Below are 25,377 nucleotides of genomic sequence, written 5' to 3' on the forward strand. Positions count from 1 at the left end.
TGGTAAGTGAACCTTTGCTGAAGTACTTAAAAACAAAACACCAGGTATCATAAATATAGCAATCTTTATTTTACAGGAGCATTTATTCAAAAATCAGAGCAATGTTACAATCAAATCAACAGTTAGTCAGAAACAGGCGATTAACATCACTAAAAATACTGACTGGATGAGTATGTCTTCAGAGAAACAAACAAACAAACAAACAAAAATAACATTGGACGTTTCCATCTGCAAGATTTAATGAGTGCTTAAATCTGTTGTCCCGTTTTAAAGTGAAAGGATTTGGCAACAAGCGACAGAATCAAAGCTTATGAATAAGTGTGAACAAAGTTTCATACTGCAAGAGATGAATACACAAACGCAAACGTATTTAATCCCATACTGGAGGTGAAGATCGAGAAACTTTAAGAATCCACGATATCAGCAGCAGCTCATGACGAAAGCAGTAAAACTAAACCAGTTCCTCAACTATCATCTGCAAATAAAAGATCATTCATTTGAACATTAATAACATCAATTGCACAAACTATCGCAAAAGTCATTTAAACTTATTTTCGGGGTGGCAGCATCGAGCTGTTTCTACAAACTACGATTTATCATTTACTTTATTTATTTTTTATTCATATTATTCGCCTGAGAGGGACATTTAGAAATAAAGAATTCAGGAAAACAACCAGATCAACATGCAAAGTTCAAAACTTTTCCAAGTCATAATATTTAAGGCAACTGTTATGTGAAACATTCAGAAGTAAAAACCAACACTAATCAGTTAACAGTTCGGTTCATGATCTGACACGGCTGTTACATACTTTGGGTTTAAACATCTTCGGCAATGAACGTTAGTGATGAATTATCATACAAACGAACGTCTTGAATATTAACATCTGATTCAAGAAATTCAACATACAATCTCATATTAAATAATTTAACGCCAAAGCTCGTTATTCAGGAGGTCGACGACGCAAGTGCATTAAAATGTCTTCGAACTTTCCGAGACCACAAATAGAGTCATAATGCAGAATGAAGCAAAGTAAAACAGGGTGAATCTCACGACTTCTGTCCAGGTCAGATTTTTAGCCCCTAAATCAAAAGAAATAAATAAGAAATTAGATTTTGGATTTAACAAAAGAGGCATATTTACTAGGACTATTACCATTTTATTTACACTTAAGCTCAATTCTATTGCAAAAAAAAGGTACATTTTATTTAAATTGTACATTTTTAAGTACACACAATGGCAGTATGTATTGTACTCAATTTAATTCATACTGACAGTGATATTTTAAATGTTTTTCCATACAGGATGCTCGTATTACTGTATTACAGTAATGGGAATTTATTTATATCAGGAAAATGTCATTCACAACTTTTTCAATGCTCTTGAACAATATAATTTCTTACGTCTTTTTTTTAATTTAAGAGAAGGAAACTGTGGTTGTGCGATTCACCCAGCAGGCACAGCGTGACACGCGATTTTTGTGAAATCTCTCATTCGGGGCCGAATCAAAAAATCTAAATCTGAACAAAACATCTTTCAGAGAAACACCTGAACGGAGCGACGTCTTCGTGCAACGATCAACGGTCAGCATTTATTGGAGCGTAGGGGTGCAATAACACAAAATACAGTCGTACATAAACAACGAGGGCAAATCATCATCATTATTATTATTATTATTATTATTAGCAGCAATGAAATTATTATTGATCTAATCCAATTTAAACGCAGCGTTAAAATGATAATACGGACCCAGACAGCACTGATGCATCATAGGTAATCCGAGCGTTTCAACATCTTAAAATAATCATCTAAAGAAAAGTGACTTGGTGAAGTTCGTTCATTCATTTATTTGTTCATTCACTGGCGATGAAGAACTGCATTATTCTAAGTGCAGAATGGTTTAAATAAGTCTCAGACGAGAAACAGTAGCATGATGAAAGTGCATGAGGAAGGTCAGAGGTCACTCGGCTTGATTTTGAAGACGCAGATGCGCAGGTGAGACGCGATCTCGTTGCAGACGCTCACGCAGTAGCGCACCAGATCGAAGAGAGAGAGAATCTGATGGACACACACAGTAAAGAGCGATTAGCAGACGTGACGAGCAGTGTTGGGTGTAACTCATTACAAGAAACTTGAGTTACGTAATCAGATTACTTTTTCAAGTAACTAGTAATGTAACGCATTACTTTTTCAATTTACAACAAAATATCTAAGTTACTTTTTCAAATAAGTAACCTGTAACTCATTACAAGTAACTTGAGTTATGTAATCAGATTACTTTTTCAAGTAACTAGTAATGTAACTTTACTTTTTAAATTTACATCAAAATATCTAAATTAGTTTTTCAAATTAGTAACCAGTAACTCATTACAAGTAACTTGAGTTACGTAATCAGATTACTTTTTCAAGTAACTAGTAAAGTAACGCATTACTTTTTCAATTTACATCAAAATATCTAAGTTACTTTTTCAAATTAGTAACCAGTAACTCATTACAAGTAACTTGAGTTACGTAATCAGATTACTTTTTCAAGTAACTAGTAATGTAACGCAGTTACTTTTTCAAATATTTATTGATTAACAGCTCTCAAGTTGAAAGAAATAAAGTGAGGAGGTGTTGTGTGTGTGTGTGTGTGTGTGTGTGTGTGTGTGTGTGTGTGTGTGTGTGTGTGAGTGTGTAAACATGATGGTTATTTTAGTTCTGGACTAAATGTGAACATGCATTTACTCGTCTCACTTGCACAAAAACATTCAGTATTTCTAATATATAATGTATATCTAATTCAATCATACTAATAAGCAAAATTACTTATAAAAGTTCTTATAAGAGAATAAATAAGAGTGTTGAACTTCCTTCTCCTGTATCCTATTGTTTTTTAATCCAGAACAGCAGCAGCTGAAAGGTTTGTTTGAACAGTGCCCTCTACTGTACAGGAGTAAATATGCATTTCCTTTTTCATGCATTTCACTTTTGGTGTGAAAGGGCCTTAACATATGCCAAAAATAGAACCTTTTTGTTGCTATTAAAAAGCTAGCAAGCCCAGCCCAGGTGAGGAAAAAGTAACGCAATTAGTTACGTTTTTGGGAGTAACACAATATTTGAATGCATTACTAGATTAAGTTTCCTCAACACTGTTTGTGAAGAGTAACTTCAGGCCATGTTTGAGACCATGTGACCTTACCAGAGAAATCCACAACACCAGATATTCGTCGATGAAACTGTTGAAGTACTGATCGAGAAACAACAGGCCGGGCCCCAGAAACGCCACGTCGTGAAGATGCATCTCACTCTTGGTCATGTGAGCCACCTGCAGTTCAAGTGAAGTACAACAGAAAACACTGAAATAACACTCAACAGCTATTACAGAATCTACTACAGCAACACTGAGTTGTCACTCGCCACTAGCGTATTGGTTTGCATTCATCTGCAGATCCAGGGTATATACAGGAATCATGGAGTTCAATTTAATACCTTTAAGACTCTTTCCGTACATTTTAAGACCTCATCGTCGCCACTTAAAGTTTTAACCGTTACATCGGCGACACTTTAACTAACACTTACTATATATTGATTGTAAGTTAGCACAACTAAACAGTCTTAGTTTGTGATAACTCCTTATCAATGCAACATAATACAGAATGGTGGGAACGAAGCACACGAGAATTAATTGACAAATTAATTAAATTCTTTGGACAAATATACATAATGAAAAGATGATGCAAAATTTAATACCTTGGAAAATGGTATTTAATACTTTTTAAAGGCCTTATTTCTTTTTTCTAAATTGATTTATAAACCTTTACTACTTGTTAAATACATAAATATGAACATTGGATAAAGCCAAAGCCAAAATTCTTGTTTGATTTTGTTGACATAATATAGTTAAAGGTTTTTACTGAATTTCTCTTTTCATCACTCCATAAAGCAGAAAAAACTGTCAAAAGCCAGAAAAAAATCCATTTTCACAAGTGTTATTAAAAATGTTGTAAAATTTCAAGCCAAATATATATGAACAAACCCCTCAGTAAAATTCATCAGGATATAGATGGGAATAAAACTGTAAGTTTTGGTGTGTGTATGTGCTTCTGAAGTGGAGAACAAAACTCATTTTGAGAAAACGGCCGTTAAAGATAAAGATGCAAATAGATAAAGTTCAATAAAATAAACACTTAAAAGTGTGTTTTGCATGTTTTCATTTTTACTAGTCTGGAAAAAGAAAACACTTTATGAAAAGCCAAATAGCCCAAAATCTCAAAATTTACCAGTGCATGAAAAATAAATATACACACAAACATATTAGCCTGTAATGTCTTGCATTCAGTGTATATAATATACATTATTTCTATCAAATTAATATACATTCTTTTAAATATTTAAGTTTTTTGAATAATTGATTATAAATACAAATGTACATCTACAATGTACATACATTATATATCATTTACATTATGACTTTTTATTAATATATGAATTACATTAAAAATGTAACATTACATTACAAAGTATTTATTTAATAAATATTTTAAATACAAATATATATTTCATATGTATTAATACTATATATTATTATCAAATGAATGTGCATTATTTTAAATATTTTCATTATTTGTATAATTTATTATATATATATGAATACTACAATAACACTAGGGTTGGGTACCGAAACTCGGTTCCAATAGGGAACCGGTTCCGACGTAAACGGTAGTAACCAGACCGAATAAGAACGAAACTTTCGGTGCCTGATTTCGGTGCCTGACGTTTTTTTACCGCCCCCTATAAAACATCTCGCGGCACTAATGATCCAATAATAAAACATCTCCAGTTAACCAGCAGAGCATTCATTTAGTTCGTTTGTTAAATAAGAGACGATCTAGCGCTGAAATGTGTTTTTTTAAATCAAGTGATCAAAGTGTTCGTTGCCGCTGCGATCAGTGGCGCGGATACAGTGTTTTCTCTTGGCTCGCGCACACACTTGGCTTCACTCGGACGCGCGCTTCAATACGTTGCGGAGATCGATCTATTTATGAGGCGCCGTCTATATGATTATGTGCGCGGAGAGTTTGTGTGTGCGTGCTCGCGTCTCAGATGAGTATGTGCACGGAGAGTTTTTGTGTGTGTGTGTGTGTGTGTGTGTGTGTGCTCGCGTCTCAGATGAGTATGTGCGCGGAGAGTTCCGCGCGTCTCGTGTGTGTAGAGTTTGCGTGTGTGTGCGTGAGCGACTTTAGAAGTTGTGCATTTCATATGTATTAGTTTGAGCATTCAGCAGTATACATGTATGTGTGACTACCTAGTATATGTGTATGCAAGGGTTTCATATGTGCGTGAATGAAGTTTGATTTAAGCCCTATAGACGGCGCCTCATATCTATTCTTTCTGGTGAAATCTCAAAATATAATGGACACAGTGTCCCTGCTTGATATACAACCACTGATGAGCATAATCGGTTAAAATAAATAAATAAATAAATAAACTACGAATGCGGATTAGAACCCAAAACCTCTGACACGCTTGACTAAAGTTCAAGTTCAGCTGCCAGTGTTCCTCGGGTTAGTCTAGTATTTTAATGTCAACTGCAAATCTTGCATATCAAGTATGAAGTATATCAATATCAAGTATATTTATATGAGGCTATACAGTACTGTGTGTGTTAAATATTTCTGCTCAGTGTCAGATATTTCTCTGTTTTGTAAAAGTCATAATATGAGAAGACAAAATTTTGATCTTAACTCAAGTGTTTTGTGCTACATCACACACACACACACACACACACACACACACTGAGGTATTATTTTTTTGATAAAGTGTGTGCGGTTTAGTTTTCTTAAGTACCGTTTCAAGAACCGTTTAAGCACCGGAACCGTTTGAAAAATACCGAGTAGGTACTAGTATCGGATAAAACCTAACCAATACCCAACCCTAAATAACACTGAGTTTAGGTCTTTCACTCACCACTAATTTATTGGTGATTTTGGCCGATACGAAGCCGAAGGCCAGAATATACAGACACGGATGTTTCTCGAAGAGCAGGACGGATGATTTTTTATAAATCATCATAGCAAGGATGATAACAGAGCCGATGTGCAGGACGGGAGACAAAACACTCGTACCCTGAAACACACACCGATGAAGTGACAAGACATGTCATATAATAATGTAGGTCAGAAATATAGTGTATAGCTCAGGTACGTACCGCTATCGTGGAGCCGTTTTTCCCCACGCCGCCTGTAAATATGACTCGGAAGTAATTGGTACAGGTGAAAACCGCCCCGATAAACGTGCAAAGTGCTGGAATTATTTTCATTTGGATGTTTATGATGGGAATCTGTTGAATGCAAGAGAATGAGAAACAGTTCAGTTCAAAAAGCTTAAATATATCATATAATAATATACATCATTATTATATAATACCTTATTTTAAAGGATTATTTATACAGTTTTTAATCTATAATTTACATTATGTAATTATTAATATATTATTTTATAATATATATATAGAATTTGCACATTTTATATAGAATTTATGTATAGACATTATTATACTTTACATTATGTTATTTATTATTAATATATTATTTTATATTAGAATATTAAGTATAGAATTTATGTACATATATTTTAATTTACATTATTTATTAATATATTTTTATATATATTAAATACATAGTTCATGCACATACATTATAATTTACATTATATAATGTATCAGTAATATATTAATAAAAAATATTAAATATAGTTTATGTACTTAAATTATAAATTTGCATTGTAATTTATTATTTTATAATATTAAATATATAGAATTTATGTACGTGCATTATAATTTACATATTGTAATTTATTAGTATACTAAATTATAATATTAAATATATAGTTTATACTTGCATTATAATTTATATTATATAATTAATATTAATTTATAATATATCTTTTGTACTTAAATTATAATACACTCGCATTATGTAATTTATTATTTTATAATATTAATGTATGTACATTATAATTTACATATTGTAATTTATTAGTATACTAAATTATATTATTAAATATATAGTTTATACACGCATTATAATTTATATTATATAATTAATATTAATTTATAATATATCTTTTGTACTTAAATTATAATACACTCGCATTATGTAATTTATTATTTTATAATATAAAATATATAGAATTTGTACATTCATTATAATTTACATCGTAATTTATTATTAACTATTTAAATTACACACTGTATTCTGTAATACACACTGTAATACACAAAGTATTATATTAAATAAATGCAACTATATGTATTTACTTTTTAAATACATTATACAGTATAATGCAAATATCTTATCATTATTATTATTATTATTATTATTATGAATATACCACATTATTTAAAAGACAATGATATGACAATAATGTGAAGGTATTTATGCAAACTAACTGTTATACGAGACTGATCAAATAGTTGTTATTTCTGGTTAGCACACACAGCTCAAGTTATTATGTTATATTATGTTATTAAGTTATTATGTTATAATCATAAACAGATTCAGCGCGTGAGTGAATTACCCGAGACTGCCAGAAAGCCGATCCGCCAACAGCAGCCAGTAAATACATGAGAATTATGAAGATCTGCACTTCTGTAACATCAATGCTGAGCGGAGGAGAGAGCCATGTTAGAGCAAACACACACACACACACGCTGATCACAGCAGGATTGGCTTCAGTTATCACAGATATATGATCTGAAGTGATTGGATCTGAACTGGAATCAATGGTGAGGTTCATTAGTGTTTCAGGAAGCTGATTGGTGCATTGCTCGCGTTTGATTGGCCGTTCGGCGCTGGATTTTACCGTTTCGTTCCAAAACGTGGGCCCGACCGTAGCCGTAAACATCTGCAACAACACTAGACAGATCTGCAGTTCTGTAACATCAAATCTGCCCACGGGACAGTGACAAAACAGGCTTCAAACATCGTCTATTACTTACAATAAACATACAAAATGACTTCCAAGACCCACTTCAGAAGCACTTACACACACCAAAACTTACAGTTTTATTCCTATCTATATCCTGATGAATTTTACTGAGGGGTTTGTTCATATATATTTGTCTTGAAATTTTACAACATTTTTAATAACACTTGTGAAAATGGTGAAAAATGTTTTTTTCCTGTATTTTCTGAGTGATGAAAAGAGAAGAGTTATTAAAAATGTTGTAAAATTTCAAGCCAAATATATATGAACAAACCCCAGTCTATAGGAGAAAAACATTCATAATTTATAATTTATACTAATTCATAGATTACATTAAAAATCACAGATGTTTTTTCTATTACAAGTTTTCTAAAATGTTCTGTTTAAATATGCAAATAAGGAATTATCTAATTAACTATGCATACATTAGCAGAACATAAATATGAACATTGGATAAAGCCAGGCTCATAATTCTTGTTTGATTTTGTTGACATATTAGAGTTAAAGGTTTTTACAGAAGGGATTTTGAATTTCTCTTTTCATCACTTTTTCATCAAAATACACCATTTTCACAAGAGTTATTAAAAATATTGTAAAATTTGAAGACAAATATATATGAACAAACCCCTCAGTAAAATTCATCAGGATATAAATAGGAATAAAACTGTAAGTTTTGGTGTGTGTAAGTGCTTCTGAAGTAGAGAACAAAACTCATTTAGAGAAAACAGCCATTAAAGATACAGATGCAAATAGATAAAGTCCAATAAAATAAACACTTAAAAGTGTGTTTTGCGTGTTTTCATTTCACTAGTCTGAAAAAAAAAATAATATATATATATATGTGTGTGTGTGTGTGTGTGTGTATTTATATTTGCCTGTAGTGTCTTGCCTTAACAAAAGGTTGTTAAATAACCATATTTAACCCTATTTAAATAACCCACATTAGCGAAATTTCATGTGCAAAAAAAGGTGAACTGTCTTTTATGAAACCATTGCAAAATCTGTGCAGGGAAATCTTTCACTTTCATGCAAAAATAACAATAGCATTTATTCCTATTAAAATAACTGTATTTCTCCTGCGGAAATTCTCCAAATTTGAAATTTGCCGCTCCTTAACACCAAAATAAACCATAATATTAGGGTTGCACGATATTGAAGAAAAATGCGATAACTCATTAAATAAAGCGATATTCGATATGATAATGCTTATAGTGTGTAAAATAAACTTAAATTATCTTTAAAAAATGTTTAAAATTATATGACCTACATACGTGTTTCACATTCTTTTTGTGACAGTAAAACATCTCTACAACTTGTGGAAGTGAACATCAGTGTTTTACTGTATATAAGAAGTGTTATTTCAGGGGTTCAGGTTATCCTACATTAGGGTTATTTAACAACAGAAACTGAATAATCAAATGTAAAAATAAACACTGCTTTGTTTTCACTTATAAATTACATATATATACTGATTCTTATTAAAGCTACAAAAGTTATTCAGCCGAGAGCAGTTAGTGATTTTCTCTTTGTCTTTTGTTCATGACCCCAGCTATTGAAAGCCATTGAGATATGCATATCTATATATACATCTGCAATATTTAGATATAATGTTCAGCCCTACATAAAATGTAATTTAGCATCTGTGGATTTGCATGGACGGAAGCTCTACTTACATGCCGAAGCGCAGTGTGCCGGAGACGTAGGTCTGCCAGTGGGCGCAATAAAACATGAACATGCCAGCGAAACAGCAGAAGAACATCCAGTCTGGGTGAGAACCCAGTTGAACTGCTATACTGGTTCCCAACACCACAAACACTGGGAGAAACACAGCGTTAATACACACTTCACTGCAGAAGTCAAGGGAATTATTCACACAGGACACGTTACTAGAGCTGAGTATCGATTCAGAAGTTCCAATTCGATTTCGATTCCCAATTCGATATATATATATATATATATATATATATATATATATATATATATATCAAATCCTATATTTATACAAAAGAACAGTGATAACTGGTCACCTGTGGAGAGCGAATCGCAGCCGTGGTCGAACAGCTCCCCCAGTGGTGAACTGCTGTTAGTGCGTCTGGCCTGTTTCCCATCGATGGCGTCCAACGACTGATACACGAACAGGCCCACGGCACACAGGAGGTACGTCCAGAGAGGAGCCTGAACACGTGCCATTAAAGGGACAGTTCACCCAAAACTGAAAATTAGCCCATGATTTACTCTCCCCTTTAAAAATGTATTTATCGTCCGAATTTACAGTTTTTACGCTAGTACGATTGCGTCGGTACCTGTTCGGTTGCAGTCGGGCAGTAATACACCAGCACCAGTGTTGTGAAGATGTTGGTCGCCAGGCCGACGATGGTGATGAGGTTGGGCGCGATCCAGGGTGGCATTCTGCCGACAAGCCACTCCCAGTAGCGTTGCATTATGGGTTCGAGTAGCGAGTGTCCCGAACTGCTGTAGCGATGCTCCTCTAAACGCTTCAGCTGGTGGCGTGACAGAACCGGCGCCGGCAGCTCGACCAGTCGCCGCAGGGCGCTAGGAGCGAACCAGCATGACGAATCCACACCACGTCCCCGCTCGCGGCTACCGGCCCCGCCCTGCCCACTCATCGCTCTCAGCCAATCACAGCCCGAGTCTGAGCCTGACTCCGCCCACTGCGTGCCCGCAGAGCCACAGCAGGATGGCTAGGCACCTTCAAACAGATAAGTTCATGGCTATAAGTATGGCTGCTAGCAGTTTACATGAAATCGCAAATGCTGCGATTATTTTTTGTGCGCAGCTTGTCAGTAACGTACGGCTCAGTAAACGCAGTTCACTCTGAAAGCACTGCGAGTTTGAATCGCTTATAACGTGCATATGAAAAAGCAACACGCCTCAAACATCTTTCCAAATATGAGACGCATTTATGAACCTCTTGTTTATTAGTCATGTTTAATCAAAGCATTTCAATCTTCTGTTTATTCAGATCCAGTGATTTCCTAGAATGATGTGTGTTATTGTACTCCTGCGGCGTGTGTGTGTGTGTGAGAGACGCCCTCTGGTGTTCAGATGGAGCAGCATTTACTACGGATCAGCCGCTGCATTGACATTAAAATAATCGCAGTCTTTGCCAAATTGCATGTGGTTTCATTGCGATTAATCGTGTAGCCCTACTGAAAACACCACAGCAGAATTTTAGAAAAAAAATGCTAATCATTTCACCTGTTCACCAATCGTGAGTTGGTAGACGCCAACAGGCCACGCCCCAGAGCGCACGTCACGCCTGCCAACAGCGATCAACTTCCAGATCCTCACTGCCGCTGCGAAACAGAACAAAAAACTTGTTAAATGTTCAGGATAATATTTTAAACACTGGCATATGGAAACTTTAAAAAACTTTTTTTTTTAATAAAAAAAAATAAAAAAGTAACAATTCTGACGGAAAAAGGCAGAAATTGCGAGATATATAACGCGCGATTTTTCCTCAGAATTGTAAGATACAAACTTGATATTGCGATTTATAAGGTCTGAGATATAAACTCGCAATTCTGAGGGGAAAAACTGATTTTTTTCATTTATTTTTTTATTCTATGGCGGAAACAAGCTTCCATACTTACGCAATAATTTACAGTAGGAAATTTATTATTTGGAAAATACGACAGCAAAACTCTTACGAGATATTTAAAGAGTTTACCAGAGTACTTATGATATATTATATAACTTATTATATAACCATCAACTTTTCTTTCTCTCTTTTAAATATTGTTTACATTCTAACCTAATGTTTGTTTTCTATGTTTGCTTGTAAATTGTTTTTCTTTATTTTTTTTCTTTTGAAGTTGACCGAAATAAACTTTAACTAACTAACTAACTAACTAACTAATATCGGAGTAAAATTACAGACAAACCCATATAGCCTACACACTACCAAGAACTAACTGCACACTAAGATTCCACTCATTAAAATTGACTACAACATTAACACGTAAATACCATGGTACATAAATATGGTCATTCTGCAGTACCATGGTATTCTTCTAAAACGCCTTGTTAATAACTTGGCATATGGTATTACAATCTGATACCATGGTACTTTTTAAAGAGTTGTCATGCTACCGAAACCGGAATAATAATGATGAATATTAGTATATGTTAATTAAGCTCATTATTATGCACAGTGAATGTTTAATCTGTCTGCATGCTTCAGCGATTCCGGGATTAACGGGTCAAATCGCTGATATATCTCAGTGTCACGGGGGGTCTCGGGTCCGGTGAATAAGGTTCAGGGTTCGAGTCCCGGTCCAGTTCGATGCTTATTCGATCTTTTAATCTTGCGGTCGCATAACTCACCCACTAACTTCAGATAAACTCTAGATTCGGAGAAATGCACGATCTATCCGTTCGGCCCGGTGGGATCCTGATGTTTCGAGTCTGGTGTCGGTTCCCCCGGTCCGGTTAGCGCGAACTGCTAGTCCAACACCGGTCACTTCCGGTGCAGGTCCACAAGATGCGTCAAAGAGTGTCGTAGATGCGAGGAACCGCGCAGGCGCAGAGGTGATTCTAGATAGTTGTAGAGGCGCAGCCAGCGCGCAGGACGAGCACTGAAGAAGAATCGCGTAATTAAATTAAACTACTTTGGAAGTTTTTTTTTTATTATTTTTTTATTGCATTTTAATAAGAACAAAACATAATTTACAAACAGGAGGACATATAACCATACTGTGCATGTCAGGGGTAAACAAAAGGGGAAAAAACGAATAAATAAAGAGAAAAACATGGGAATGTTACAGAAAAAACTTGTACCTATTAATTGTTTTTAAAAAGTTGGATATTTTTTCTAAGTATATTTTAATATCAATTTTAAATTGTTCAAAATGTGGAATTTTTCTTTCCATTTGACTTTATCAATATAGTAACGGGCAAGCATAATAATTAAACTACTTTTGGAAGTTGCCAGATTTAAGCGCAGTTTTTGCATTTCAATTGCTGAGTTTTTCATGGAAACGTACACATTGGAATCTCTATTTATGGTTTTGATTTGTTTTGATACTAGGCTAGTATATCATTATAGTTTTTGATTATTGTACTACTTTTAATGACAAAAACAAACAATACGTAAATAAATAAAAAATGTAATAATAATTCTAATTTATATTTACTACGTTTTTAAAGTTACATTTAGATACATATCAGATATTTAAAGAAATTTATTAAATGTATAAAGTAGTTTTAGAGTGCGAAAAATCTCTCTCTCTCTCTCAATTCAATTCAGAATGTTCTTTTTTGACATCAATGTATTGCGAAAGAAGTTCTAAGAACAATTTAGAATTCTCTGTGTGTGTGTGTGTGTCTGCGTCTCTCTCTCTCTCTCTCTCTCTCTCTCTCTCTCTCTCTCTCTTTCTTTCTTTAGGGGTGGAGCGTCATTTCATTTCTTCTCATCTCTTTCTGGCGAAATCGTCATCACATCAGACTAACACAGAAGAGTTGCATGTTTATTGTCACTGGATGAAGTTCCGTCCACATAAACACAAACGCATCTCTGCGTTCCGTTTTTAGTTCAGCGTGTCTATAAAACTCGTACATTTCTCCCGTTTTTTTCCCCGTTTCTTTCTTTTTTGGGGGAGTCGCTTCATGTCTGTTTGGCAAGAGACAACGTGTCGAGGGAAATATCGTCCTTCAACAGACAAAGAAAAACTCTGAGGAACTTTATATCAGGTTGGTGCCGCTTTTCAGACTTTTATTTCGTTTTAAACGTTAAGTTTAGCGTGTTTGGTAGAACGCTCGCCGCTGACGTCATGAGTCTGGCCCCGCCCCCTCATCCCTCATGCCATAATTATATGTTCAGAACTTCTGCAAGTATGGCATTAGCATGTTTCACTTTATTTATGCGCACTTTCTTATGTGGTAGAAGCAGTTTGGTATGTCCACAGCCATTTTGTTTTAAAACGTGAATTTTTAAATTAAATTTCTTCATGAAAAATCAGTACATTTTGTAGTTGCACTTCATTTACAGTGCTATTAAGCTCAAAGTAAAAGCACATTATTTTTTATTCATATTTTTTGCTTCACTGTTAACATGTCGGTTAAATAATAATTGGTAAATGATAATAATAGCACTATTGTTCCTGAAACTGAGTCTGAATTTCCTCTCTTAAACGTCTCTATGTTTGCGCTTTAGACCACAGACTGTCTGAACAACTTCTGCCAAATGTTTTTATGGTCACATTTGTTCTTTTCCACTGTCTGTCTCACTGACACAGAGCCACAGACAGGCTGAACTTAAGACATTATTCAGTATAAATGAGGAAAAGCTGTGGCCTAGAAGTGTTGTTGTACCACGGTAATACCTTGTTTTACCTTGACTGCAGCGCTAGAGTTTGTTGTGTGTGTTCCAGCTCATGTAAATCATGTTGTGTTTGTAAACGCCTGCAGATCTACATCCCAACCTGCTCCAGAACAGCAGCCGGTAACCATGGCGACCCGAGGCCACGCCTCCAGCTCGTTAATGAGCAACCACACGAAGGAGCGGGTGACCATGGCCAAGGTCACTCTGGAGAACTTCTACAGCAACCTCATATCCCAACACGAGGAGCGCGAAATGAGGTATAAACACACAGACACTTCACAAAGAGCTTCTGATTCTCAAATCACACTTAAAATGATGGCATTATAGAGCCAAGACTCCAAAACTCTGACCTGAAGAACTACAGTCAAACCAAAGTTTATTCAGACTCCTTCAGCATTTCTCACATTATCACAGTTTATTCGCTATAGTTTAGAAAATGGTAGTAAAATATGAGCAGGACTCAGTTGATATTTGACTGGTTTTGTCCGTCCTTCTGTTAGACTGTCTCACACATGAATTATGTTGAATATCTGTCAGCTGTTAAATTTAACTACACAATTAGATAATACCAGTTTAGCTCAACCAATCACCAAGCAATGCTTCATTTTGTTCAGTTTGTGTGTGAAAAGAGCATTAGCAATTAAAGAAAACACACTTCAGCAAAACATGATCAGCTCAAAGTGTCCCAATCATTTCTGGGCCCAAATGTCACTGGTAGTCTCTGTATGAAGAATATTTGGGTGTAATATGTCGCAGTTTACTGTATTTTGCTATTCTCACTTACAGAAATGACCTATAGTGTCCTGATCACACTAGTACAAAAATATCAAAAATGATCTCTGGTGTCTGAATAGTGTTTGTTTTGACTGTATAATGAAGTTGAGTCTCCATTGAAACGTACAGCGGCTGAAAAGTGTTGTTGTTCTTGAGGCTGTTTGCGTTGTTGTTCATTAGCGCTCTGCTAACCATCCGAAGCGTTTGTGAAGTCGCGTTCTGCTCCGCCAGTCGAGCGTGACGCTACATCATTCCCCTGTGGTGAAACACTCTTCCTGTGTTGCTTATTTACAGTGTGTTTTATCACATTAAGAGTTCTGTGCTGAAGTTGACACAACATGTGTGTCTGAGCCAGAGTTATTATCCTTAACCAACACATTAAAATCATTTTTGGTTAATTGAAATAAGGCCAAAATAAATATTAGCTGAAACACATAAAGGTGATGTGGAGTGTGCTCTGGTGTACACGACACATGTTGACAGTTATAGTATAGCACACTGCAGAGAGATTATGAGAAGTGCGCTGATGTGGTTCTTGCGTCTCGTAATCTAGAACGTTCTGTTGACAGGCAGCAAAAACTGGAGAAAGTGATGGACGAGGAAGGACTGCCTGATGAAGAGGTAACAAACACGCACACTAACACCAAGAACACTAACGATAACTATAACGATAACTATATTAGTGTTCACACCAATGAACGATAACTATAACGATAACTATATTAGTGTCGACACCAGCGGACGATAACTATAACGATAACTATATTAGTGTCGACACCAGCAGACGATAACTATAACGATAACTATATTAGCGTTCACACCAGTGGATTATAACTATAGTGATAACTATATTAGCGTTCACACCAGTGGATTATAACTATAGTGATAACTATATTAGTGTCGACACCAGCGGACGATAACTATAACGATAACTATATTAGTGTCGACACCAGCGGACGATAACTATAACGATAACTATATTAGTGTCGACACCAGCGGACGATAACTATAACGATAACTATATTAGTGTCGACACCAGCGGACGATAACTATAACGATATCTATATTAGTGTCGACACCAGCGGACGATAACTATAGTGATAACTATATTAGTGTCGACACCAGCGGACGATAACTATAACGATAACTATATTAGTGTCGACACCAGCGGACGATAACTATAACGATAACTATATTAGTGTCGACACCAGCGGACGATAACTATAACGATAACTATATTAGTGTCGACACCAGCAGACGATAACTATAACGATAACTATATTAGCGTTCACACCAGTGGATTATAACTATAGTGATAACTATATTAGTGTCGACACCAGCGGACGATAACTATAGTGATAACTATATTAGTGTCGACACCAGCGGACGATAACTATAACGATAACTATATTAGTGTCGACACCAGCGGACGATAACTATAACGATAACTATATTAGTGTCGACACCAGCGGACGATAACTATAACGATAACTATATTAGTGTCGACACCAGCAGACGATAACTATAACGATAACTATATTAGCGTTCACACCAGTGGATTATAACTATAGTGATAACTATATTAGCGTTCACACCAGTGGATTATAACTATAGTGATAACTATATTAGCGTTCACACCAGTGGATTATAACTATAGCGATAACTATATTAGCGTTCACACCAGTGGATTATAACTATAGCGATAACTATATTAGTGTCGACACCAGCGGACGATAACTATAACGATAACTATATTAGTGTCGACACCAGCGGACAATAACTATAACGATAACTATATTAGTGTCGACACCAGCAGACGATAACTATAACGATAACTATATTAGCGTTCACACCAGTGGATTATAACTATAGCGATAACTATATTAGCGTTCACACCAGTGGATTATAACTATAGCGATAACTATATTAGTGTCGACACCAGCGGACGATAACTATAACGATAACTATATTAGTGTCGACACCAGCGGACAATAACTATAACGATAACTATATTAGTGTCGACACCAGCAGACGATAACTATAACGATAACTATATTAGCGTTCACACCAGTGGATTATAACTATAGTGATAACTATATTAGCGTTCACACCAGCGGACGATAACTATAACGATAACTATATTAGCGTTCACACCAGTGGATTATAACTATAGTGATAACTATATTAGCGTTCACACCAGTGGATTATAACTATAGTGATAACTATATTAGCGTTCACACCAGCGGACGATAACTATAACGATAACTATATTAGCGTTCACACCAGTGGATTATAACTATAGTGATAACTATATTAGCGTTCACACCAGTGGATTATAACTATAGCGATAACTATATTAGTGTCGACACCAGCGAACGATAACTATAACGATAACTATATTAGCGTTCACACCAGTGGATTATAACTATAGCGATAACTATATTAGTGTCGACACCAGCGAACGATAACTATAGCGATAACTATATTAGTGTCGACACCAGCGAACAATAACTATAACGATAACTTTATTAGCGTTCACACCAGTGGATTATAACTATAGCGATAACTATATTAGTGTCGACACCAGCGAACGATAACTATAGCGATAACTATATTAGTGTCGACACCAGCGAACGATAACTATAGCGATAACTATATTAGTGTCGACACCAGCGAACGATAACTATAACGATAACTTTATTAGCTTTCACACCAGTGGATTATAACTATAACTATTCCAACGATGTCATTCCTCTGTGTATTTATCGTTATTGTTGTGGTGTGGACATCACTATTCTCTTTAACGAACAATTATTAAAACTTTATAGTTATCGTTACAGTTATCGTTCTTGGTGTGAATGGGCCTCGAGTATATAAATATTCGCAAATGCTTGTGTTGCGTTCCAGAAGCGAGTGCGGCGCTCCCAGCACGCTCGTAAAGAGACCGAGTTCCTCCGTCTGAAGAGAACCAGACTGGGTCTGGACGACTTCGAGTCTCTGAAGGTGATTGGACGAGGAGCGTTCGGAGAGGTGATTATGATAATGAGCGCAAACGACACACTAACAAAAGTCTGTATGTGTGTGTGTGTGTTATACGCAAATCAAATGTGTTTCTGATGTCCACAGGTGCGTCTAGTTCAGAAGAAAGACACAGGTCACGTTTACGCAATGAAGATCCTTCGCAAAGCCGACATGCTGCAGAAAGAGCAGGTGACGCCAAATTATCTTATTAAAAACAGGTTATTTTGTTGTTTTATTATAGAATTTTATTTTATTTTGTCTGTTTTTCTTTTTTATTACTTTATTTGGTTATTTGATGGGGGTTTTTTTGTCATTTGTTATTATTTAATTTTTATTTTATTTGGTTATTTGATCTTTTTGTCATTTGTTGTTATTTTTAATTTAATTTAATTTTTTTTTATATTACTATTAATTTCATTATTTAATTTCATTCAATTTCATTTAATTTCCTGTCCCAGGTGGGTCATATCCGGGCGGAGCGGGACATCTTGGTTCAGGCAGACAGTCTGTGGGTGGTGAAGATGTTCTACAGTTTTCAGGATAAACTGAATCTTTACTTGCTGATGGAGTTCCTGCCGGGAGGTGTGTGTAATGAACTTCACATGTGTCTTCATGTTTACTCCACTCCGTTTTGAAAATCAACTGGAAATTTTATGTTTTTAGACTTTTCTTCAGGACCTTTTGAATGATTCACTGAACTGACTCAAAAGAACTATTCGAGTTGATTCTTTTCAGAAAATCAGTACAGATTTGTATGGAAGCTTGTTTCCGCCACAAAATAAAACATTTTAAAAGATAATTGCGACTTTTTATCTCACAATTGCTCAGAATTGTGAGATATAAAGTCAGAATTGCGTGAAATAAAGTCGCAATTGCGTGTTATAAAGTCAGAATTCTGACTTTTTTTTTCTCGCAATTGCGACTTTATATCATGCAATTCTGACTTTATAACAAATGTAAATGTAAATGTAAATAACAAATAATTGCGAGTTTATATCTCGCAATTCTGACATCTTTTCTCACAATTGTGAGATATAAAGTCCAATTCTAAGGGGGGGAAAAATACACTTTTTTTATTCTTTTTTTTTTACCTCAGAATAGTTTATATCTCACAATTCTGATTTATAACACGCAATTGTGACTTTATATCATGCAATTCTGACTTTATATCTCCTAATTGCGACTTTATTTCTCAGAATTGTGACTTTATATCTCGCAGTTGCGAATATGTTTCTCAGAATTGCGACTTTATTTCTTAGAATTGCAACTTTATTTCTTACAATTGCGACTTTATATCTCGCAATTGTGACTTTATTTCTCAGAATTGCGACTTTATTTCTCAGAATTGCGACTTTATTTCTTACAATTGCGACTTTATATCTCGCAATTGCGACTTTATTTCTCAGAATTGCGACTTTATATCTCGCAATTTTGAGAAAAAAAGTCACAATTCTGACTTGATATATCGCAATTGTGAGACAAAAAGTCAGAATTGTGAGATTATTATTATTATTACAATTATTATTATTATTTATTTATTATTCAGTGGTAGAAACAAGCTTCCATAGATTTGTTTGTGAGAATCATCATTCAAATTGTGCTTTTGATGCTTAAAGGAGTACTTCACTTAAGAATTAGAATCTCCTGATTAATTTACTCTCCCCCTTGTCATCCAAGATGTTCATGTCTTTCTTTCTTCAGTCGAAAAGAAATGAAGGTTTTTGAGGAAAACATTCCAGGATGTTTCTCCATATAGTGTCTTCAATGGGGTCCAACGGGTCGAAGGTCCAGATGTGAGTTTCAGTGCAGCTTCAAAGTCTCGACACGATCCAGCCGAAGAATAAGAGTCTCATCGAGACAAACCAGCGGACATTTTAGAACAACAATAAACATTTATTTACTTTTAAAGGGGGGGTGAAACACTCAGTTTCAGTCAATCTCATGTTAATCTTGAGTACCTATAGAGTAGTATTGCATCCTTCATATCTCCAAAAAGTCTTTAGTTTTATTATATTTATAAAAGAAAGATAGGCTGTACCGAGTCTTTCCGGAAAAAAACGAGCGGCTGGAGGCGTGCTGTGTGGGCGGAGCTAAAGAATCACGAGCGCTGTTCACTGTTTACTTGCTGTGCTTACGCGCCGATAGCTAACAACACACAGACATTTGAAGCAGTTTTACTCACCGCCTGCGGTTCCAACGCACGACCGTGAACCTTTATCGTTGGGACTGCTCCATCCTTAAGCATTATTAGACGATCTGCAAATCTGGCAAATACTTCCCTAAAGCCGAGCACAGCGCTTTGATGGGCATACTGCTTTCGCTAAGGGAAGGGCGCGCGCCCTTCCGGGAGAAGTGCCCTTAGGACCCGTATAAGGAAATTCCCCAAATTGCCCCATCTGACGTCACACATGCCCATACTCGAAAAAAACTTTCCGAAACTTGTGACAAACCAGAAGGAGTATTTTTGCCACAGAAATACTCCTTCAAACGTACAACTTTATTTTTGAAACTTTGTCCATGTTTAGCATGGGAATCCAACTCTTTAACAGTGTAAAAAACTCAGTATGCATGAAATAGCATTTCACCCCCCCTTTAACCACAAATGCTGGTCTTACACGAGCTGAGATGCGCCACGATCGTGTCGAGACTGAAGAAAGAAAGACAAGAACATCTTGGATGACGTGCGGGAGAGTAAATGTCTCCTTTAACTACATGGAATACCAAAGGCGCCTCAAACTCTTCTCCGTCCTCCAGGTGACATGATGACGCTGCTGATGAAGAAAGACACCCTGACGGAGGAGGAGACGCAGTTCTACGTGGCCGAGACGGTTCTGGCCATCGACTTCATCCATCAGCTGGGCTTCATACACCGAGACATCAAACCCGACAACCTGTTACTGGACTCCAAGGTCTCAGGAAGTGACTCAATAAACCTCTTCCTGTGTGGCTTCTGCTTTTGCTGGACTTCTCTGTCAGCGAGGCCTTTGATTGGCTGTTTCATCAGATGTGTGTGTGTGTGTGTGTGTTTCAGGGTCACGTCAAACTGTCCGATTTCGGCTTGTGTACGGGCCTCAAAAAAGCGCATCGGACCGAGTTTTACCGCAACCTGAACCACAGCAAATCAAACGACCTCAGTGAGTGATGATTCGATCACAAATATGCTGAACATAATTAATATTCATTATCATATTTGAATATACTCTATGAATAATTAGTGTCCACACCAGCGGGCGATAACTATAACGATAACTATATTAGTGTTCACACCAGCGGGCGATAACTATAACGATAACTATATTAGTGTTCACACCAGCGGACGATAACTATAACGATAACTATATTAGCGTCCACTCCAGCGGATGATAACTATAATGATAACTATGTTAGCGTTCACACCAGCGGACGATAAATATAACGATGACTGTAATGCTTACTATATTACAGCGGACGATAGTTTTCTGTTTCTTCTTAGCACCCGCTGCAGTTTTGTCGTTCGTCACTTTAAATGCTCGAGCTCTTGAGATGGATTCTGATTTGCTGTCAATGTTTTTATCGTTCATCTGCTGAAAAAATCATTCTGAAAGTGATTCCAACGATATCGTTCCTCTGTAGTTATCGTTATTGTAATGGTGTGGCCATCACTATTCTCTTTAACCTATGAATATAGATTCAAAATATTAATAATTCACACGTTTTTCTCGTAGCGTTTCAGCACATGAACTCCAAGAGGAAGGCGGAGACGTGGAAGAGAAACCGGAGGCAGCTGGTCAGTGATAATGCCGGATTGGTTAGTTCGTTCACAGCACACAGGAAGTGATGCGTTATTTTGCTACGCCTCTTTCAGGCCTTCTCCACCGTGGGAACGCCGGACTACATCGCTCCCGAGGTCTTCATGCAGACCGGATACAACAAGCTCTGCGATTGGTGGAGCCTGGGTGTTATCATGTACGAGATGCTGATTGGTAAGAAGCGAATGATATGCAAATGAGGCCGTGTCATTATAAAGCGTGATCAAGCGACAACCTCCCTGTCCCTCTCTTGAATCAACACTGAGTGACTTAAACTGCAGTTCATCCACTGGCCACTAGAGGCTGTAGAAGAGAGTCAATCCCATAAACCCCCATGTTAATATACCCAACTTTACAGCAGAAAAACACATTCTTACAGTCTGGGGCTAAAAGTGGTTTTGGTCTATTTTTTTATAACTCACCCGTTTAAATGATATTAAGCCTTAAAGTTCTGCATAATTAAGGGCGTGGCCACTTGAGTGACAGGTGGATTGCCGCTGATGTCACTACTAGCCGTTTGTCTGCTAGCGTTAGCGTCACATCACCTCAGCTAATCCGCCTCGTTTTTCCCGGGAGTGACGCTGCCAAGATGGCGACGGCCGGCTCCGCCCACTTTGGGCTTCAAAAATGCTCTTCATAAACACTACGGGTGACTGAATGGGCAGTTGCTCATTATCATTTAAAGAGACATGCACCGAAATGTTTTTGAGGAGGTAAAAGGCTGTTGTTTTACACAACCATTGAGGAATTTTAACCAAAGTATGTTACAAACTTTACATGAAGACCCTAAAGAATCGTACCAACTTGTGGAAAATGGGCATCCGAAGACCCCTTTAATGTAAAACATATGGCTGTTGTTGCAGGCTACCCGCCGTTCTGCTCAGAGACTCCTCAGGAGACGTATAAGAAGGTGATGAGCTGGAAGGAGACGCTGGTGTTTCCCCCGGAGGTGCCGATCTCAGAGCGAGCGAAAGAGCTGATCCTGCGCTTCTGCTGCGAGGCCGATCACCGCATCGGCGCGGCCGGCGTCGACGACATCAAGAGAAACGGCTTCTTCGAGGGCGTCGACTACGATCACATCAGGTCTGGCTTCGTAACCGGTTTTTAATCACTCTGAATCAACATGCACCAATGCTATAACAAGTATTCACTAGGCTACTTCAGTGAGCTCATTGTTTCTGCATTAAATTACATTGTTTAAATTAGTATATTTTTCGCTAACTGTGATTTTGTATACGTACATTTCTGAAAAACATAACTTAGGCAGTTTCCTCTGATAACAGATCACTGTAAATTGTAATATGGACTCATGCACTTTCTGTAAAGCTGCTTTGAAATGATGTGTATTGTGAAAAGCGCTCTACAAATAAACGGTGAGGATTCGATCTAACGAGGGTTTCGCGACTCGTTCGCAGGGAGAGACCTGCGGCGATCCCGATCGAGATCAAAAGCATCGATGACACGTCGAACTTCGACGAGTTTCCGGAGTCGGACATCCTGCAGCCGCCAAGTAAGATACAAATGTTCTCATTTAATTTATAACTCGCAATTCTGACTTTATATCACGCAATTCTGACATCTTTTCTTTTTTTTTAATTGTGAGATATAAAGTCACAATTGCTAGTTATAAAGTCCAAGACTTTTTTTCTCAGAATTGCAAGTTTATATCTCACAATTCTGACTTTATCTCACAATTGCGTGTTATAAAGTTAGAATTGCATGATATAACGTCGCAAAAAAGTATTTTTTTAATTCTGTTGCGGAAACAAACTGCCATAGCAAATAAACATGAATGAACATCAGAAGGAATGTTGACCATCGATCAGGGTTTCAACTGTGAAAAAACTTCAATAAAACAGCTTGAGTCACATTCGTCATGAAAACAAGTTTATAATATGAATAAATAATGTTATATATATCCAAATGAACTGATTTATTCGTAAGCTTGTAAATGATAATGGAACTGAAGTTTGTCAGTGCTGAAGTGTTCTGTTGCTGTGTCGAGGTCCGGCGGTGGCGAGCAACCATCATCACCCGGAGTCGGACTACAAGAATAAGGACTGGGTTTTCGTCAACTACACCTACAAGCGCTTCGAGGGTCTGACGGCCAGAGGAGCCATCCCGTCCTACATGAAGAGCGGGAAACGATGAGGATAAAACACGAAAACTATCATTTCTACCCAAAACACTACCAAAGAACACACTTCCACACTTCTGCAATGCTGGATATTTCAACTGCTTCATTTACACACGTTTTTATTTATGCTTTTCTGCCATCAGAACTTTTTCTGGGTAAGTTTTGGCAGATGTAATACCAAAATCCACTTATATAAACGCTTCATTTGTAGCTCTGAAGTGCGGTGGGTATTTAAAGCTTTATATAGAGGGTTATATGCATTGACGTCACTTTCCCATGGGAACACACTCCCTCAGCCAAACTGAGTTGCAGAAGAGCTTCTGTGTGACTGGATTTAATAGGAGAAACTGCGAAAACGCCAGTAAAACAAACGATTATCAGTTTAAACTAAAGGTTGGACTCGATATAGTGTTCCTTACAACTTACCAAAGATCCAGTGATCATGGATATTGACATGCAGCAGGAATCGTGTTTCCTGACATTTATATGAGCCTGATTTCGACGCCGGGGAAATACATAAAGTAAATTCGCATGTGAAGGCTTTATAGGTCTAAATCCGGGTAAACACTTATATCAATGTTATATATATCATCATATCATTCAGCCTTAAAACTTGTGTAGTTTTTTTGTCAGTGTTTTTTTTTTAAAACATCCAATGCAGAATATACGATGGTAAATATTTAATTGATGAGTTGTCGATACAATATATAATATATAGGGTATGATTTTACACCTAAATTCAGCATATTGACACAAAATGAAAACTGTAAATTCACCTTTCTCTGCCTGGATCCAATTTCTGTGAATTGCAGCGATCCATTTCTATGTTTGGTAGCTTTCAGCAGTATGTAAAAATATACCTCAGATTTCTTGTCAAATCCAGTTGTACAGTCAATCTCAAAGCTCTTCTCCAGTTTTAGAAGTGTTTTGTGTGTTTTTCGCGGCATTCACGCTAAAAATAAAATTGCCACTCAGTGCGCCAGTCGCTGTGCCGTCACACGCATACCCTCATATAACAATCCCTCAGCGAAGACAAATCACTCTATCATGCAGTTTATTTGGAATTATAATGACAAATTATGGGTGCAGCCCCATTGATGCAGTAGTTTTAGTATGATATTGAGGCTGTTTGTTTGAAGCTTTGCTGTATTTTTATGTGCATCAGATTTGACTGTCAAAGGTACGAGCGCAGGGTCACGTGACGCGTGCCTTCACAAGTTGTACGAGCGAATGTTTTTACTGGTGTCGGTGCGATTGATTAAATGTCAATTTAACGGTAGTTTCCTGGAAAATATTTCCAGACTTTTTTATATAACTTTACAGCATGCAGTGCATCGTTAAATATTTT

General features: G+C 36.6%; 2 protein-coding genes across 6 annotated transcripts in view; one reads left to right on the forward strand and one right to left on the reverse strand.

Annotated features, from left to right (window-relative positions):
• Positions 1 to 46: 46 nt before the first annotated feature.
• cept1b (choline/ethanolamine phosphotransferase 1b) lies at positions 47 to 12,505 on the reverse strand. 5 transcript variants are annotated; one of them, XM_081384530.1, is made up of 10 exons: positions 12,314 to 12,505; positions 11,186 to 11,283; positions 10,270 to 10,676; positions 9,994 to 10,141; positions 9,640 to 9,781; positions 7,559 to 7,643; positions 6,189 to 6,320; positions 5,948 to 6,106; positions 3,180 to 3,305; positions 47 to 2,056 (listed from the first exon to the last, which is right to left on the reverse strand). In XM_081384530.1, the coding sequence occupies exons 3-10, from the start codon at positions 10,591 to 10,593 to the stop codon at positions 1,952 to 1,954; spliced, it is 1,221 nt and encodes a 406-aa protein (XP_081240656.1). In that variant the 5' UTR covers positions 10,594 to 10,676; positions 11,186 to 11,283; positions 12,314 to 12,505; the 3' UTR covers positions 47 to 1,951. The 5 variants fall into 5 exon arrangements, with proteins under 5 accessions (XP_081240656.1, XP_081240659.1, XP_081240658.1 ...); XM_081384533.1 differs by lacking the exon at positions 7,559 to 7,643 and adding an exon at positions 7,844 to 7,928 and having other exon boundaries at positions 47 to 1,080; positions 12,314 to 12,465; XM_081384532.1 differs by having other exon boundaries at positions 47 to 1,080; positions 12,314 to 12,463.
• A 749-nt stretch (positions 12,506 to 13,254) lies between these two features.
• stk38b (serine/threonine kinase 38b) overlaps positions 13,255 to 25,377 on the forward strand; it is a 12,235-nt gene continuing 112 nt past the window's right edge. Inside the window, exons 1-13 of the mRNA XM_081385362.1 lie at positions 13,255 to 13,678; positions 14,396 to 14,566; positions 15,653 to 15,704; positions 17,991 to 18,113; positions 18,210 to 18,293; positions 18,563 to 18,686; positions 20,859 to 21,013; positions 21,136 to 21,238; positions 21,809 to 21,870; positions 21,949 to 22,066; positions 22,756 to 22,975; positions 23,308 to 23,402; positions 23,898 to 25,377. The exon at positions 23,898 to 25,377 is cut by the window's right edge and continues 112 nt beyond it. Coding sequence (XP_081241488.1) covers positions 14,436 to 14,566; positions 15,653 to 15,704; positions 17,991 to 18,113; positions 18,210 to 18,293; positions 18,563 to 18,686; positions 20,859 to 21,013; positions 21,136 to 21,238; positions 21,809 to 21,870; positions 21,949 to 22,066; positions 22,756 to 22,975; positions 23,308 to 23,402; positions 23,898 to 24,043 — 1,413 coding nt within the window. The 5' untranslated portion in view covers positions 13,255 to 13,678; positions 14,396 to 14,435 and the 3' untranslated portion in view covers positions 24,044 to 25,377. The remainder of the gene's footprint in view (positions 13,679 to 14,395; positions 14,567 to 15,652; positions 15,705 to 17,990; positions 18,114 to 18,209; positions 18,294 to 18,562; positions 18,687 to 20,858; positions 21,014 to 21,135; positions 21,239 to 21,808; positions 21,871 to 21,948; positions 22,067 to 22,755; positions 22,976 to 23,307; positions 23,403 to 23,897) is intronic.

This window comes from Scardinius erythrophthalmus, assembly GCF_964197995.2.
Source record: "Scardinius erythrophthalmus genome assembly, chromosome: 14".
NCBI classification, from domain to species: domain Eukaryota; kingdom Metazoa; phylum Chordata; class Actinopteri; order Cypriniformes; family Leuciscidae; genus Scardinius; species Scardinius erythrophthalmus.